The sequence below is a fragment of the Panicum virgatum genome, chromosome 5K (assembly GCF_016808335.1).
Source record: "Panicum virgatum strain AP13 chromosome 5K, P.virgatum_v5, whole genome shotgun sequence".
Classification (NCBI taxonomy): domain Eukaryota; kingdom Viridiplantae; phylum Streptophyta; class Magnoliopsida; order Poales; family Poaceae; genus Panicum; species Panicum virgatum.
This window is the reverse complement of record NC_053140.1, coordinates 41,314,542-41,328,766: the sequence shown is the minus strand read 5'-3', so window position 1 is coordinate 41,328,766 and position 14,225 is coordinate 41,314,542. Positions and strand designations below refer to the sequence as shown.

Sequence of the window (14,225 nt, the reverse complement as noted above, 5' to 3'; positions counted from 1 at the left end):
TCGTCAAATGTGCCACACTGCTCTAGTAAAAGTAACTTGATGTATCCTCGACCTGCAGGAACTAAAGGATAACCACTATTCCTGGCCCCTAACTTCGGGTGTTCATATCAGATATCCACGCCATTCGATCCACTGTCAGTATCCTCCTTAGCAAAACCTTTAAACACATAATAATATCTTTCTTAGTTACAACTTAACAACATCCCATATTTATTTTCAAAAGTAATCATGCTTTAATTTACGAATGCAATCCGACTGGAAACATGCATGTACTCAACAAAACAGACAGCAATCACTAATGCAGGATATATGAGTTTTATGCCATATTATTAAACAAAATTATACATTGATGCTGCAGCTACTAACTGAAGACAGTATCTTTGCTTATGACCAAACTGTACAAATGGATTGAAAAGGCAATAATTTCCAGAACATTGAAAAGAATATAGAGGAAATCAGCTTGAAATATAATGAATGCTCAGTCAAAGGTGTGCTTTCAAAAAATTCACTCAGCAGAGTCAGACATATGAAAACATTGATATGATGCAATACATTGGAGTAAAAATAATTAGTAAGTAGGGAAGCATCCTAATTACAATAAGAGCTTGTGAGTAGTAATTTACATGCCAGCAGATTTCCCAAAAGCAGAACAGATGTTGCCAGGTAAAGAAGGGAAGCCAGCCAAATTAAAGAATACCCAAAAATGTTCAATTGTCCACTTAATGCAAGAATTGTTTTATAGTGCAGTATATCCAACAACTAACATGACTAATCAGATGGCATAATAATGTCGAGCAACTTTGTCCAACCTCAGTGGACAGAAATCAAATAAAGCAACAGCTGAAATAGTGAAGATATAGCGAACATGCAAATAAACAGGTTATTGTGTACTGATACCATTAGAAATTGGAACAATACAAAAGCAGCTAATGGTTACATTAGGAATCCATCCTACAAAGGGTTCTTCAATTATTCAGATCATCAGATGTGACCAAGCTATTTCAGTAGGTGATAAGTAAGAAGAGCTGATTTCAAATATGGGCATATATACTAAGATTTCATCTAATTTCAAGAGAGAGAAAATGTACGATAATTAAGACACATGTCGAGATATGAGCAAGCCACAAAAGGAGCACATTAATTGTGTTCCAGTTTGCCATTTGTAGAACATCAATTTCCAAGTTTGCATCCACAAAAGAATTAAGCCTTTCTTCATCAAGTAAACATGTATCGACAATACAAAAGTTACCTTCATTTGTTCACTTGTAATTAGTGAATATGTTGTTTGCATGGCATACATGAACCACAATGTTTATGAAATTGCCCATTATCCTTTTACCAAATCACACAAGAGAAAACTGCCTAGCAATAGACTACTAGTACCAAGAAACATCTCCATATACATGAAAGTGGCAGTCGTTCTATATATAACATCAGGCCAAAATAAGATTTACATGATGAAAATTGCCCTTTTTCTGAATGAAAGACCAAGGAAGAAAAGCTTCCATTTTTGCTGGGGTTGCGTTTTGTCTACTTGCTTGTCTGAGAAGTTAAATTTGTATGCAAGTAATAAGTGGAGCGGAGGAGAGTGCCCAGCACAGCAGCATGCAAGTGAAGTAAAAATTTTACCTGGGCCTGGGGTAGGGGAGTGAACTAGAGCTTTTGGCAGCTGCCAGGCATGGACGAAGCTGGTGGAGACGAGATCCGTGGGCGGGTTGACGAGGTGGTAGAGGTCGCAGGCGACGACGGTGCGGTCGCGCAAGTCGACGCCGAAGAGGTGGTGGTCGAGGAAGAAGTAGACGACGGCGGGGTTTGTCGGGGTGGATGAGCGCGAGGACGGGGATCTTGGCGGGGAGCCCGGCGGCCTTGTAGGTGGGATGAGCCCAGATGTGGTGGAAGCTGGCTTGGTGCTCCAGCGCCCACTAGGTGGAGTCCGGGTCCGGCAGCGTCCAGACGGTGACCTGGAGCGCGCCAGTGGTGGGGTCCCGGTTTCTGTACATGTCGACGAAGCGCAGCTTGCCGTCGCTGACCCCGACGGCGCGGTACCTGTCGAGCACGCCGGCAGCCTGGCCGTAGTTGAGCGGCTTGGCCGGCGGCGGGAGTTGGAGGACGTCGAGGCGCGGGTTGTCGGCGAAGGGGTCGCAGGCGAGGATGCACCAGGAGAGATCGACCCACCAGAGGCGGCCGTGGAGCGAGAGGACGGCGTGGGAGGAGAAGGGGCGGGGCTGGAGCGGGTAGCTGACGGTCTTGTCGACCCACTCGCCGACGTCGGAGGAGAAGCAGAGGAGGGTGGCGTGGTCGTCGCCGACGAAGGGCTGGAGCTCGGCGACCATGTAGGCGGTGGGGGACGCGATGATGCCGAGGTGGCTGGCGTTCATGATGAGTTCGGGCTCGGGGAGGGGGAGCGCGGCGTCGGCGTCGGCGTCGGCGGCGTTGAGGACGAAGTACCCGGCTACGAACTGGCGCCAGCAGAAGGATGGGTGGTTGGGGCGGTCGATGACGGTCGGGCCCGTGGCGCGTCCCTGGTCTGCGTGGAGGAGGAGGAGGAGGCCGGAGGGGTCGGCGGCGAGGATCCTGGGGGGGTTGGTGACACCCTCGTCCGCCGGGAAGATGCGTTTGGGGATGGTGAGGAGGGAGACGCGCGGGGGCGCCGCGAGGTCGAGGGAGAGGTCGGTGGAGACGCGCGGGATGGCGCCGAGGATGATCCAGGACGGCGGAGGAGGCGCGGAGGACGGCATCGTCATTCTCGCCTGAGGAATGGAGGAGGAGGGGGGGATGGAGATTGAAGAAGCACTGCAGCAGGAGCAGGGGTTTTCCGTTCGCTTTTGCTTTTGCCAGAGGTTTGGAACAGAAGCCTCTGCCTGGGAGGCTTGCTAGCTTGTCGTCTTGTCCTCCTCATCAACTCTCTCTCTCTCTCTCTGCCTGCCATGGTATGGTGGCGCAGCAGGCAAGATGCCAGCAGGAAGCAGCCCAGGCATTGGCATGGCTGGCATGGCACCCGATTCGAATCACGCGATGCTTTGGGCCGTCGCAGCCCAGACCAAATCCTCCATGCGATCATCAGTTCGTAGAGGCAGGCCCGTTCTACTTGAGCCCAAGACCCACCAGATATTTATCTTGGGCCTGTCTCATTCATTATTTTGCACACCATCTTCATGGGCCGGCTTAACTATGCAACAGGATTGGAACCAGGGAGTAACTAGTCAGTGGCATTTTCTCTCTCTTTTTTTTTCTAGCCTAGGAAAAATAAATAAATCATTTATCTTCACGTTAACGCCCAAGCCGACACGCAGTGTTAACGGGCAAATGTGGTACTGGTACATCAGAAAACCTCCCATCAGAAGCTGAGAATGCCATAGCGAAATGTAAGATTCGGATAAAAGAAAATTACGACTGGTGGTCAAATCCAGATCAATTTCATGTGGGCAGGGAAAAGAACACGGGGAGCGGCAAACACCACCACATTTTCATTATTCCCTGAGCTAACAAAAAAAAACGTATCTTATCCCTCGCTAGAACAAAACATTACAGTCTTTCTTACCCCCTTCCGCAAGTCTTGCAATTTCAAACCTTTCATGTTTCAGCTATAACCAAACTAACATCGATGGATTTTCCTCCATTCCCCTCCCGTTATTCCTTACTAAAGTTGGACTTCCATGGTAATCAGTTAAGTGCCACTGTTGAAGTTGGCTTATGGAGACGACTCTGGGCTTTGCTTAACTGCCAGCCAGACCGCCCCATTCATCTCGACGACAATTTTCCATGGTGGTTTTATGAAGGTGGTCAGACGCTCCTACTTCTGCTTTTTGCACCCCTCCTTTCTCCTTGCGTTCACTTCAGCAGCCCAGCTCTTACCAATCTCTGTCTGAAACTTGCCTGAAATACAGGTTAAGTGAATGTTTAGCAGACAGGAGACAGCTGGATACGTTTTGTTGTCACCTTGGCAATCATGAGTTATGTGACAGCAATCAAATTACCAGCAGTGGAGAGAAAGAACTCATCTAGCACTTTGCCATGTTCTGCAAATTTTCAAGATACATGAAGCAGAAAAAGAATATATTAGCACATCTAGTGCACAAGGTGAAGAAAATGAGAACATAGGAAAAGAATGTGAAGTGCAAAGTTATTAGCCCCATACAAAACAATGACGATACGTCAACAATAATATCTTTAAAATGTCATGACAATCTATTCTATCATCTATACTTCATAATACCGAATTATTTCCATGCCAACACGCAATTTAACCTATGATTGAATGTATAGCATAGCACACACAATTAGGCAAAACAACGACTGGCTCATTATTTGACTAAAAGGTCCATACCTTTCTCATATTCTAATGCTTGGAGAATCATTTCCACCTGAAAACAATAAATGATCTAGTAAAATCTCAAATCGCAAGCATCAGAAAGAAGAGAACAAACAAGAATAGAATAAAATAAAATAAAATTCACTGAAGTTAACTCTAATACTATGCATGACAATATGTACTAACAAATATCATGCCTGTAACCAGTAATAATAATTATTCAACAGCTAACTTGTATGCTCTGAAGATGCGAAAGTCTGACAAATTTATGTAAATTCCCACTTGGAAAACAGGGCCCTTCAAGATCATCTATTATGCCCATGCCAATACAAACATTTAACTATTTCAGCAAACTCTTGAAAGGACAGTATAGGTCAACAAACCGATTACAAGTGAAATCTGTTATGCAGGGACTTTAAAATGATTTTACCCAAGAGTTAATACCCTAGAGAAGTGGTGAAAATGGCAATCCTGGTAGCTACTGGAAACCACACGTATTCTAGAAATGATGGACGATATAGTGATATACAAGTTTGATAATGAAATAATGAATGCAGTAAAATTCAAACTATTATTCTGTTTTTCTTTATTTATCTGTAGAGATTTTGAAGAGAAGATACAAGTAGACACTACAGAAAAGAAAACAATTGTTTGCTTACTTTATCAAAATCTTTTACAAGATTGGCTTCAATAGAAGAATTGTTTTCATATTCTTCCCACAGCCCCTTGATCTCATCAGCTGCAAAACAACAAATATTATCATTGATTTTTCTTATTTTGTGTTGGAAATTTCTACATGAACGTTTAACACAAAAATTCGACACAAACCTATTGGACCACCACCAAGAACTTCACACAATTCATCTAGAGCTGCTTGTTCACGCCGGCTTTTTTCAGCCTTAGGTATACCATCCGATGGGGTAATGTCACCAACAATAGCTGTTAAACAAAGTTGTTAGAATATTTGAGTTGTACTTAACTGAAGATCCACTACTGTGGATGAAAAAGGCATTTAGGCTGACAAGGTATTGGCAGATGAAGTGCAGTTCATGAGATCATATAATCGAATTGAATAGACAACACAGCAACAGTTTGTGTAATGAATGGTGTACATGACCTACCTTCAGCAATGTCATGCACAATAGCAATTTTGATGCACCTGTTTTAAGAAAGAAAAGTATAGTGGTTGTCAGCACAAAGCATAGAAAACTAACAAATGACAAAGGAAATCTGATAAAAAGAAAACAATCGCTTGAAGAAACACACCTTTCTCGATCCGCAGAAGGAAGGTCACCAGCAATCAGAGCCATTAAGGCCATACGGTACATGTGATCAGCAATAGACTCAGGGCCCTTGATGCTATGATTTATCCATCCTTTCCTTTTAGTGGTCTGAAGAATAAACAAAAGTACTAAGCATCAGAATCGTGCGACATGACGGATTTAAGCACCAAAGAAGCAAGGAGCATCCTTACAAAAAAAATAGTAATAAGAAACGAGGGGGCATGAATTAATCCAAATCATTGCACATGCAGAGCGAAGCGCAATTGCATGATACTTTATCTGCACTCTTCCGAAATTCGGAATGACACCCTGAGAGAGTGGCAAATAATCAAATGCCCCAGAATTTCTTACAAAAATTGGGGTATCGCTAGCGTGATCCTACAGAATATGAGTTACAGGAAACGCCAGATATCGCAGGCCAAGCAGTCGTCGAAGGGCGACTAATTACGACGAGCACGGTCACGGACGTATGGAAGTACCTTGAGGCGATGGCACAGGGTGAGGAAATCGATGGCCGAGGAGGCCGACGACGGCGCGGAGGCCGGCGCCACGGCCGCGGCGTCCGCCGGCGCCGGGGACCGCCTGGGAACCGGCGACCCGCCCGGCCCGGGGCTCCCGGAGACGGCGCGGACGGCCAGGTCGAGGCGGCGCGGCGCGCGCTCGACGGGGAGGATGCGCGGCGGGGTGCGGCGCAGGAGGCCCCGCGCCGCGGGCTGGGAGGGCGTCCGCGAGATCACCGCCATCCTGGAGAGCTCCGGTAGACGGGGAGGCTTGGGTTCCGGATCCGAAGGGCGACGGCGACGGCGGCGGGCGGCGGCTCCTTTGCCCCCTCCCTGTTTCGCTCCGCGCCTCTCCTCTGTTCCTGGGGAACAGGCGGACGCCACACGGGCGGGGTAGGCCGGTGCGCGAGAGGCGAGGGTGCTGGGATCGGACGCCCGTCCCGCCCTACACGCCGTACCTCTCGTGACCATCCGACCGACCGTGTACAAAACACAAAGGAGAAGACGCGTGCAGAGACACGTTTTAATTTCACAGCTCGCACACGTTACTAGCAAGAAAGTAAAACTTTTGCTCCAGCGTGATATGATATCCGGATGATGATGATTCATATCTAACTAGAAATAATCGCGGCGTTGCCGCGTATGGCCAGTGTGTGTTTTAGAGTTAGGGTGATTGGATGAGTACGTAGGTTAGTTATGTGTCGATGTAGCTGTCGCTATATATATCTATGCGTGTTTATATATTTATATCTACGGCATATATTACAAGTATATTATGTTATTTGTGTATCTTCATTTTAAGTATTTATATGTGTGACATGATGTACTTGTATGTGCGAATGTACGGAATATCATGTACCATATATAGTGAAGTACTATGCTATATATATATATATATATATATATATATATATATATATATATATATATATATATATATATACACACACATGTGATTATTTATGTTCAAGTATTTGTACTACATGTTAGCATTAAATAAAAGAGCCAGGAAACAAAGAGTAAGAAAAAGGGTATGGATTTATAGGATTTGATTTTAGATTTTTTTTTGTTAAGATGGAGGAGATATTTTTTTAGTTCATATGCAAAATAAAGTACACTAAATCATATGATATTTTAAGTTTAATGCATAGATCTAGTCATTAGAAACTCATCAAAATTGGCTTGATATTTTTATGATTTTTCTATGATTTTGTATGAATTTTGAAAGATCTCTAATTTAAAAAGAAAAAATAAAATCGTATTAAAGGAGAAGAGTCTCACGGGCCGTTTTTTGCCCATTCCAGACAAGTCGGCCCAGCAAGACAAAAAGATAAGCCCATAAGAAGGCACGGACTACGGGTTGATTTTGGTAAAAGTTGAGGGTTTTTTTGAAAAATAAACTGAGATAGGAAGTATGACTATGGATTGATTTCACTTAAGTATGAGGGTTTTTTTGCAAAAAAAGCTACACTCCGTCCACATGCTCGATCCGACGGCCTAGATCGGCCGGCGACGTGGCCACTTTAGTTGGCCATCTTTTGGTGCAAGAATCGTAAGAAAGAGATTCCATGTTATTCATTATATATCAACATTATGTATGTAAAGAGTAGAGATGGTGAATCCAAGAGTACATAAGCCTGTTTCACGTCACGGCCACGAAATTTCCTCGGCCACAGTGATCCTCTCCAAGCCTGACCTTAACGTGCAGCAGGCATTAGAACTCGCAGCAAACATACAGGGACGACGTCGAACAGCCCATTCATTTACACCCGAGAGAAACTTCTCCGTTTTATATATTATAGCCTGTTCTGCAACTAGATTTTACACCGAGTTCTACTAGCGACCAACAGCCGTCACTTCGCCAGGTTACCACGACCAGGGTCGCAGCAGCGTCAGGGGCCTCGGTACCGGCGGAAGCAGGAGAAGCAGCCCTGCGTCTGGTCCGTCGGGATCATGCCGCCGCCCTTGGACGTGTCGATCGCCTCCAGCATGGACACAACCTCCGCCATCTCGGGCCGCTTGTCCGGGTTCGCGTCCCAGCACCGCTTCATCACGTTCGCTAGCGAGCTCGGGCAGCAGCGCGGTATCTCGGGCCTCAGGTTCTGTACGCACATCACGGGAATCGTAAGGTTCTGTTTCAGTGATTGAGGCTTCCAGGAACGAGTTGGAACCAGCAGCAGGGAGGCATATGCCTTCTTACCTGACGAACAACAGCAGAAGTGACTTCTGAGAAGCTAAGGTCGGGGTACGGCATGTCGCAGCAGTATACCTCCCACAGGCAGATCCCAAAGCTGTAAACGTCACACTTCCTGTTGTAAGGATGACCATTGAGAACCTGCATTTGCCAATGTAAGCCTGCTGCCTTACAGATGATGATAAACTGCGGTTTGAAGCAATGGAAAGTGAGGCTTCAAAGAGAAAATAGCAAAGAAGAGATTATTAGAGGTGACAGGATCTTGCAATTTCAACTCTCTAAACAAGGTATAGTGCTGTGCCATGCAGCCACATTTTCCTATACTTAATTAAATATAGTATTCATGCAAAATGATCAAGCAAGATGCTCAATTCTAGACTTGAGAAAACAAAGCTGATGGTTATGGATCAAGTACCTCAGGTGCCATGTAACCAAGTGTCCCTGTTTCGCCAGTCATATCACTAGGATTTGAAGCCTCAACTCGAGCAACGCCAAAATCAGCGATTTTCACAGTTCTCGTTTTGTCCAGAAGCATATTTTCAGTCTTGACATCACGATGCACTATCTTCTTAGAGTGGAGGTAGCATAATCTATTGAAACAAAGAGGTCAGGTCAAATATATATCTTCCAAGACTGAAAACACAGAACAACAAAATTTCAGGCCAACATCAGTAAACAAAAACAATCAATTACTTACCCCCTGGCAAGGTCAAGAGCTATTTGGACCACAACTTTAAAGGCAAGCTTCCTTCTCCTGTTCTTTATCAGAAAATTTTTCAGTGCACCTCCAGGAAGGTACTCAACAACAACACAGCAAATATTACTAGGCATGCCAAGATGTCCAGTTTCCGTCTGTACATTTAAATCTCTTGCACCCATTATAGCCCCAATAAACTGTCAGATAGGAGTTCAAGTTATTGTTAGGAAAGCAAGTTGCGATTAGAAAGATATCTACATTCAGCACCGAGACTGGAATAAGTAATAATAGCAGTCAACAATCCACAATGAATTTTACAGATGAAAAAAAAAGTAAAGCCTTCTATATATTGCTAGGTAAATTTGCTACCATGTTGACATCACTTCTCATAGCATACACAGGCAAATTGATGTCATAAAACCAAATGCAATTTTCTACTCTTCTTAAAAATTAGAATCTCTGGATGGTACAAAAAAAGTTTTAGTGTTCCTTACCAGTGGTTACATGACTAGCTTTGACATATAGTCATATATATATGGCTTGTTTTGAAACAAATTATGACAGTTAGAGCATCAAGATAACATGCCCATCACTATGCTGTCAGATACCCAGACATGGGGACAATGTCAAGACTGATGGCACAGGGATGATTGAGACAAGCTATTTTGTTATGCCACAATAGATATCTTATGTGCTAGTAACCAAGTTTAACCATGGGGTTGCCATTGATAATGTCAGACAGCAATTCTAGACTCTTCTATGAAACAAACATAAACAAAAACTGAATTGAACTATTGAAGTATTGATATCAGCAGAGTGAGTTATGAAGTTCGAAGGGGAGCGAAAAAGGGCTTCTTCAGGCAACTGTTACCTTAGTAACATTTGGATGATCAAGCTTGTGCCAGACAGCAACCTCTTGTGCAAATGCTGCTCTGAGTGCAGCAATTTCCTGTTCTGACCTATGACCATCCTCGCCCCAGTCAAGCAATTTTACTGGAAAATGGCAACCTTTAACAATCAGTGTTGAAAAATGGAAGTTCCAACGGTAAACATGAAGTTTCTTACGCTGAACAATTAATACAAACTCATCAAGTTATTATTTAATAGTCCATTCTAATCCATATTGGTGACAATGGATGAGTTACAAGTTACAACAGTGACTGCTTAAGGAATAAGGATGGACAAAGAGCATTCCAAATCCGTGTAGGTTGGCACTTGATGGGGACCAAAGGTAGCACATTCTTGACGAATAGGATGCATTTTGCTGTACACATCAAAACAGCAATTTTGTGAAGGATGTAAGCCTGGTGTCGAAAAATGGAAAAGGGCCTAACAAGAGCATGAAGCAGCCAGGGAAGTAGAGTGACAGATGAGAGGCACTTTGTGGAGCGAGGAAGCTAATTCAATAGCACAACCAAAGTAGCAAGTAAACGCGAAACAAGCCAATCAATGAGTGAGGTGATGAATGCCTAAGAAGCATTTGGTATGACATTCTAATCACACTTTTAGAATATAAATGAACTGAATTAGCTTGTGACCAACCATGTCGAGACGGCAGCATGCAAAGGGTGATAAAGTTGTGGACATACAGATTGCATCTGCTTTCTCGTGAGTCATGTGGTTATACTTTAGCGGGACAATGCCAAACTGCTATTTATATTCCTGGCGGCAAAATTCAGTGCATTTTTCTTTTCTTTTTCTTTTCTGTTGAAACACTAACCCGGTTCAAATGCTTTGCAGTTTCCATGGTCCCCTGAAAAGTGCAACGACAATTGCAAGTGGCAACCCTTGGCTAAAAAAAATCAGCCGCTTTATTCTGTAGCCTCCTGACTCACAGGGACTCATCATGACATGAACACATGGATCACGCCTAGCAAAACCTTTAACTGTTGGTTGGTTCGGATCACATGAGGAGGTTACGCTTACACGCCAAAAAGCTAAGGGGACTTATCTAACAGAAGTCACGGAATACACCATGGAATGGACAAAAGCAGAGGTATCAACTTTAGCAATTTGCTGACAAGGAAAAGCACCGGCGACACGACGGGCGAAAATAACTCGCTAAACCATCCAGAATAACCAACTACGGCAAATGACATTGCTATCTAACGATCAATTCTGCTAACTATTCCAAGCAGGGAACAGAAAATGATGCATGCATCAAAGTTTGCCAAGGACCTGGGGAGGAATGGATCAGATTCAGGATTCAGGACCAAAAGTCCAGCGCACGGCAGGAGAAGTAATGACAAGTAGCATCTAGCATGGCGAATTTCATCGAACATGTCATGGACATCGAAACTTTGGCTCGATGGCTGCCGCACGCGTATGTGTTAGAACTTAGAAGTGTACTTGTAAAGGAGGTAGTGTGGATGCTGGGACGATACCGGCGACGTCCTGGCCATCGTAGACGCCGCGGTGGACGGTGCCGAAGGTGCCGCGCGCGATGACGCCCTTGATGACGAGCTTGGCGGGGTCGATCTCCCAGTCCTCCCGGCACCGCCGCAGCGGCGTGAGCTCCTCGGGGCCCAGCCTCGCGGACTCGCCGCGGCGGCTCCCCGTCCCGGAGGCCGGGCCGCCGACGCCCCGCTCCGCGGGGCGGCCGAGGTGGCGCGCGAGCTGCTCGTCCAGGCTCTTGAGGTCGATCTGGTCCGCGCGCACGAACCCCGCGTCGCCGCCCGCGCTGGTGGGCTGCCTCATGCTTGGTGGGAGCTGCGGAGTCGGGAGAGGGCCGTGGAGGCGCGCGGCGGCTGCGGCAGGAGGAACGCTGTTTGGGGGCGAGCGGCGCGGCCGGAAGTGCTCACGTGGTTTGGGTGCCGCAGAGGGTGGTGGTGGCGGCGGGCGGCTACTGGGAAAGTGGAAGAAGTGGCGAGGCGGAGGTGGTTCGAGTTCGTGCGGGAGTCTCCATGTGAGCTCACGGGGCAGCGGGTTGCCGAAGTAGGCACGGGGTACGGGAAGGCAACTGACCCGGCGCCCCGGCGGGACCACCGAACCGGTGGGAACCGGTCCGGTCCGGCCCGGTTCCGGTACCGCCCAAATTCAAAATTCAAATTTGAATTTAAAAAAAATAAAAAAATTCAAAAAAATTCCTAAATATACTTCAAGGTGCGACGAATCTAATGGTGTCAAATTTTCTCAAAAGTTCGTTCATTTAGTATAGTTTGCGGGAATTTGAAGTTAAACAAAAAAACGTATATATAAAAATATACAAATACAATGTAAAAGTAGTACAAAAGAGAATTGGAGAGTTCATTTAGGCTAAAATTTGTTATACAAATATTTATTTAGTATACTTTGCGGGCATTTGAATTTAAACCAAAAAAAAATTAAATTTGGCCGGTTACCAGTCAAACCGATCGGTAAACCGGTCGGAACCGATTAAACATGCGATTTTGAATTTGACCAGTTTTTACCTATTTCCGGTCAAATCGGTCCGGTAAACCGTTACCGGACCGCGCCAGTTTGACCGGACCGGTCGGTTTATTTAACCCTGGGCGGGACTCGTGTTGCGGGCCCAGCAGGGGCCGTCGCCAGTCAGGCCATCAGGAGGTTTCGTTTGTGCATTTTTGGATTGACGTCTTCACGAGCTGACGCTGACGGGCAAGTGATCCGACTTTGCAGTTTGCACCCGTAGAACCGCTACGATAGGGTGATGCATCATGCATGTGCCTTTTCTTTTCAGGGCTAATTTCACAAACAAACCTAACTCTTTAATGATAGGATTCCTAACTCTCGTAGCAAGAAAGATGAGCAATACTAAAATTGGGGGCCAAAATATAAGGTATGGTCACAAGCAGGGGTGGAGCTAGAGATAAATATAGAGAGGTGCGGTGCTTTATAGCAAACGAACGATATTCTCGCAAATATAGTGATAAATACAGCTCACAACGTAGCTCCGCCTGTGGTCACAAGGGTAAGACATGTGGCCTGAAAGACAATGATAAGCGGTGTGAAGCGTTTGATCACGTTAGTGTTTTCATTTAATTGGAGTGAGTATTAATTTAGTTTGCTTTCATGGTCCTATTCTTAGCACTTAGCAGCAGGTGCATGTACAAAAGGGTCGTGGTATAAAGTCACAATTAACTATCCTTAGTAGTTTTTTTCCAAAAAAAAGCCTATTCCTAGTGGTTATCTTTTAATACTGAAACCGCGTCGCGGTCCTGGCCAGGGAGATGGGCCACGTAGGCCGGAAAACATCGGCCGTCGGATCGCGATCCGACGGTCAGAAATAGATAGGAATGTAAATTTTGCAAAAAAAACCCCGAGCTTTATTAAAATGAACACGGAGTCCATCAATTTAACGGAAAACCCCTCGGACTTTGTGGAACCTTACTTTACAAAAAAAACCTGAACTTTTAGTAATCGTGCCGTACTCCGTGAATTTTGTAAAAAAAAACCCTGGACTTTGTTAAAATAATTATGAAGTCCATCAATTTTATGAAAAAACCCTTGAACTTTTTAGTAATCGACCGGTACTCTGTCGACGCCAAATTTACCAAATAACCCCCGCAGTCTACCAATTTTACGAAAATCCCCCCGGACTTTTTGCAGTTCAATTTCTTTAAATAAACCTGAACTGGAGGGCATATTTCTGCGGCAACGCCGCGCAATGTTCTAGTTGTTACTTATAAGGGGCCAAGGCCTATGAATGAAGAGGGTAAGTGGCCAAAGCCTACCTTTACTATATCCTTAGCCCCTAAGCTCTTCTTCTTAGATGGTCATTTCTGTTGTTGAAGCATCGAGCTTTTGTTCAGCCTATGTAACCTTGTTGTAGGCACTATGTAGATGTTGGGAGTGGGATGTGCAAATTTGTTTGGGTTCAAATGCCGTTGCTAATATTGGTGTTGTAATTACTCCTTCCGTCCTAAAATACTAGTCATTCTATGATTCAAAATTTGTCTCAAAAAACAAGTCATCATATCTATTTGGAAAGTGTATGTGCATGTAAGAATCAATTAGTGCCAAATATGAATAATAAATGGAGGTAAACATGATCATTTTACATTCTTGTTAATCCGTCCTAATATTTCTAGAATGACTTTTTTTTTTGAACGGAGGGAGTACCTTCTTAAATGAATGGCAGAGTCCTACTCTTTATTTAGGACAGGCTTTGCACTAGCCCAGTGATATAAGAAGGTAATTACATTATGACAGGCTTTGCACGATTTTATTTTGAGAAAAAAGGACTATATAATTTTTTTGGAGAAAAAAAAGGACTATAAGGTTCTCCAGCTCCAGAGTC

At 44.8% G+C, this 14,225-nt stretch overlaps 2 protein-coding genes and 1 pseudogene across 2 annotated transcripts; all 3 read right to left on the bottom strand.

Annotated features, from left to right (window-relative positions):
- Window positions 1-1,295: 1,295 nt before the first annotated feature.
- On the bottom strand, window positions 1,296-2,889 carry LOC120709955 (annotated as a pseudogene).
- A 490-nt stretch (window positions 2,890-3,379) lies between these two features.
- On the bottom strand, window positions 3,380-6,479 carry LOC120709954 (5'-deoxynucleotidase HDDC2-like). Its single transcript, XM_039995572.1, has 8 exons — window positions 6,075-6,479; window positions 5,579-5,703; window positions 5,434-5,471; window positions 5,141-5,251; window positions 4,972-5,051; window positions 4,328-4,364; window positions 3,978-4,019; window positions 3,380-3,876 (listed from the first exon to the last, which is right to left on the bottom strand). Exons 1-8 carry the CDS (start codon window positions 6,336-6,338, stop codon window positions 3,794-3,796), a joined length of 780 nt encoding a protein of 259 aa, XP_039851506.1. The 5' UTR covers window positions 6,339-6,479; the 3' UTR covers window positions 3,380-3,793.
- Window positions 6,480-7,659: 1,180 nt separating this feature from the next.
- Window positions 7,660-11,913, bottom strand: LOC120709953 (serine/threonine-protein kinase STY13-like). Its single transcript, XM_039995571.1, has 6 exons — window positions 11,371-11,913; window positions 9,858-9,979; window positions 8,987-9,183; window positions 8,705-8,879; window positions 8,296-8,430; window positions 7,660-8,197 (listed from the first exon to the last, which is right to left on the bottom strand). The coding sequence occupies exons 1-6, from the start codon at window positions 11,681-11,683 to the stop codon at window positions 7,988-7,990; spliced, it is 1,152 nt and encodes a 383-aa protein (XP_039851505.1). The 5' UTR covers window positions 11,684-11,913; the 3' UTR covers window positions 7,660-7,987.
- Window positions 11,914-14,225: the final 2,312 nt, after the last annotated feature.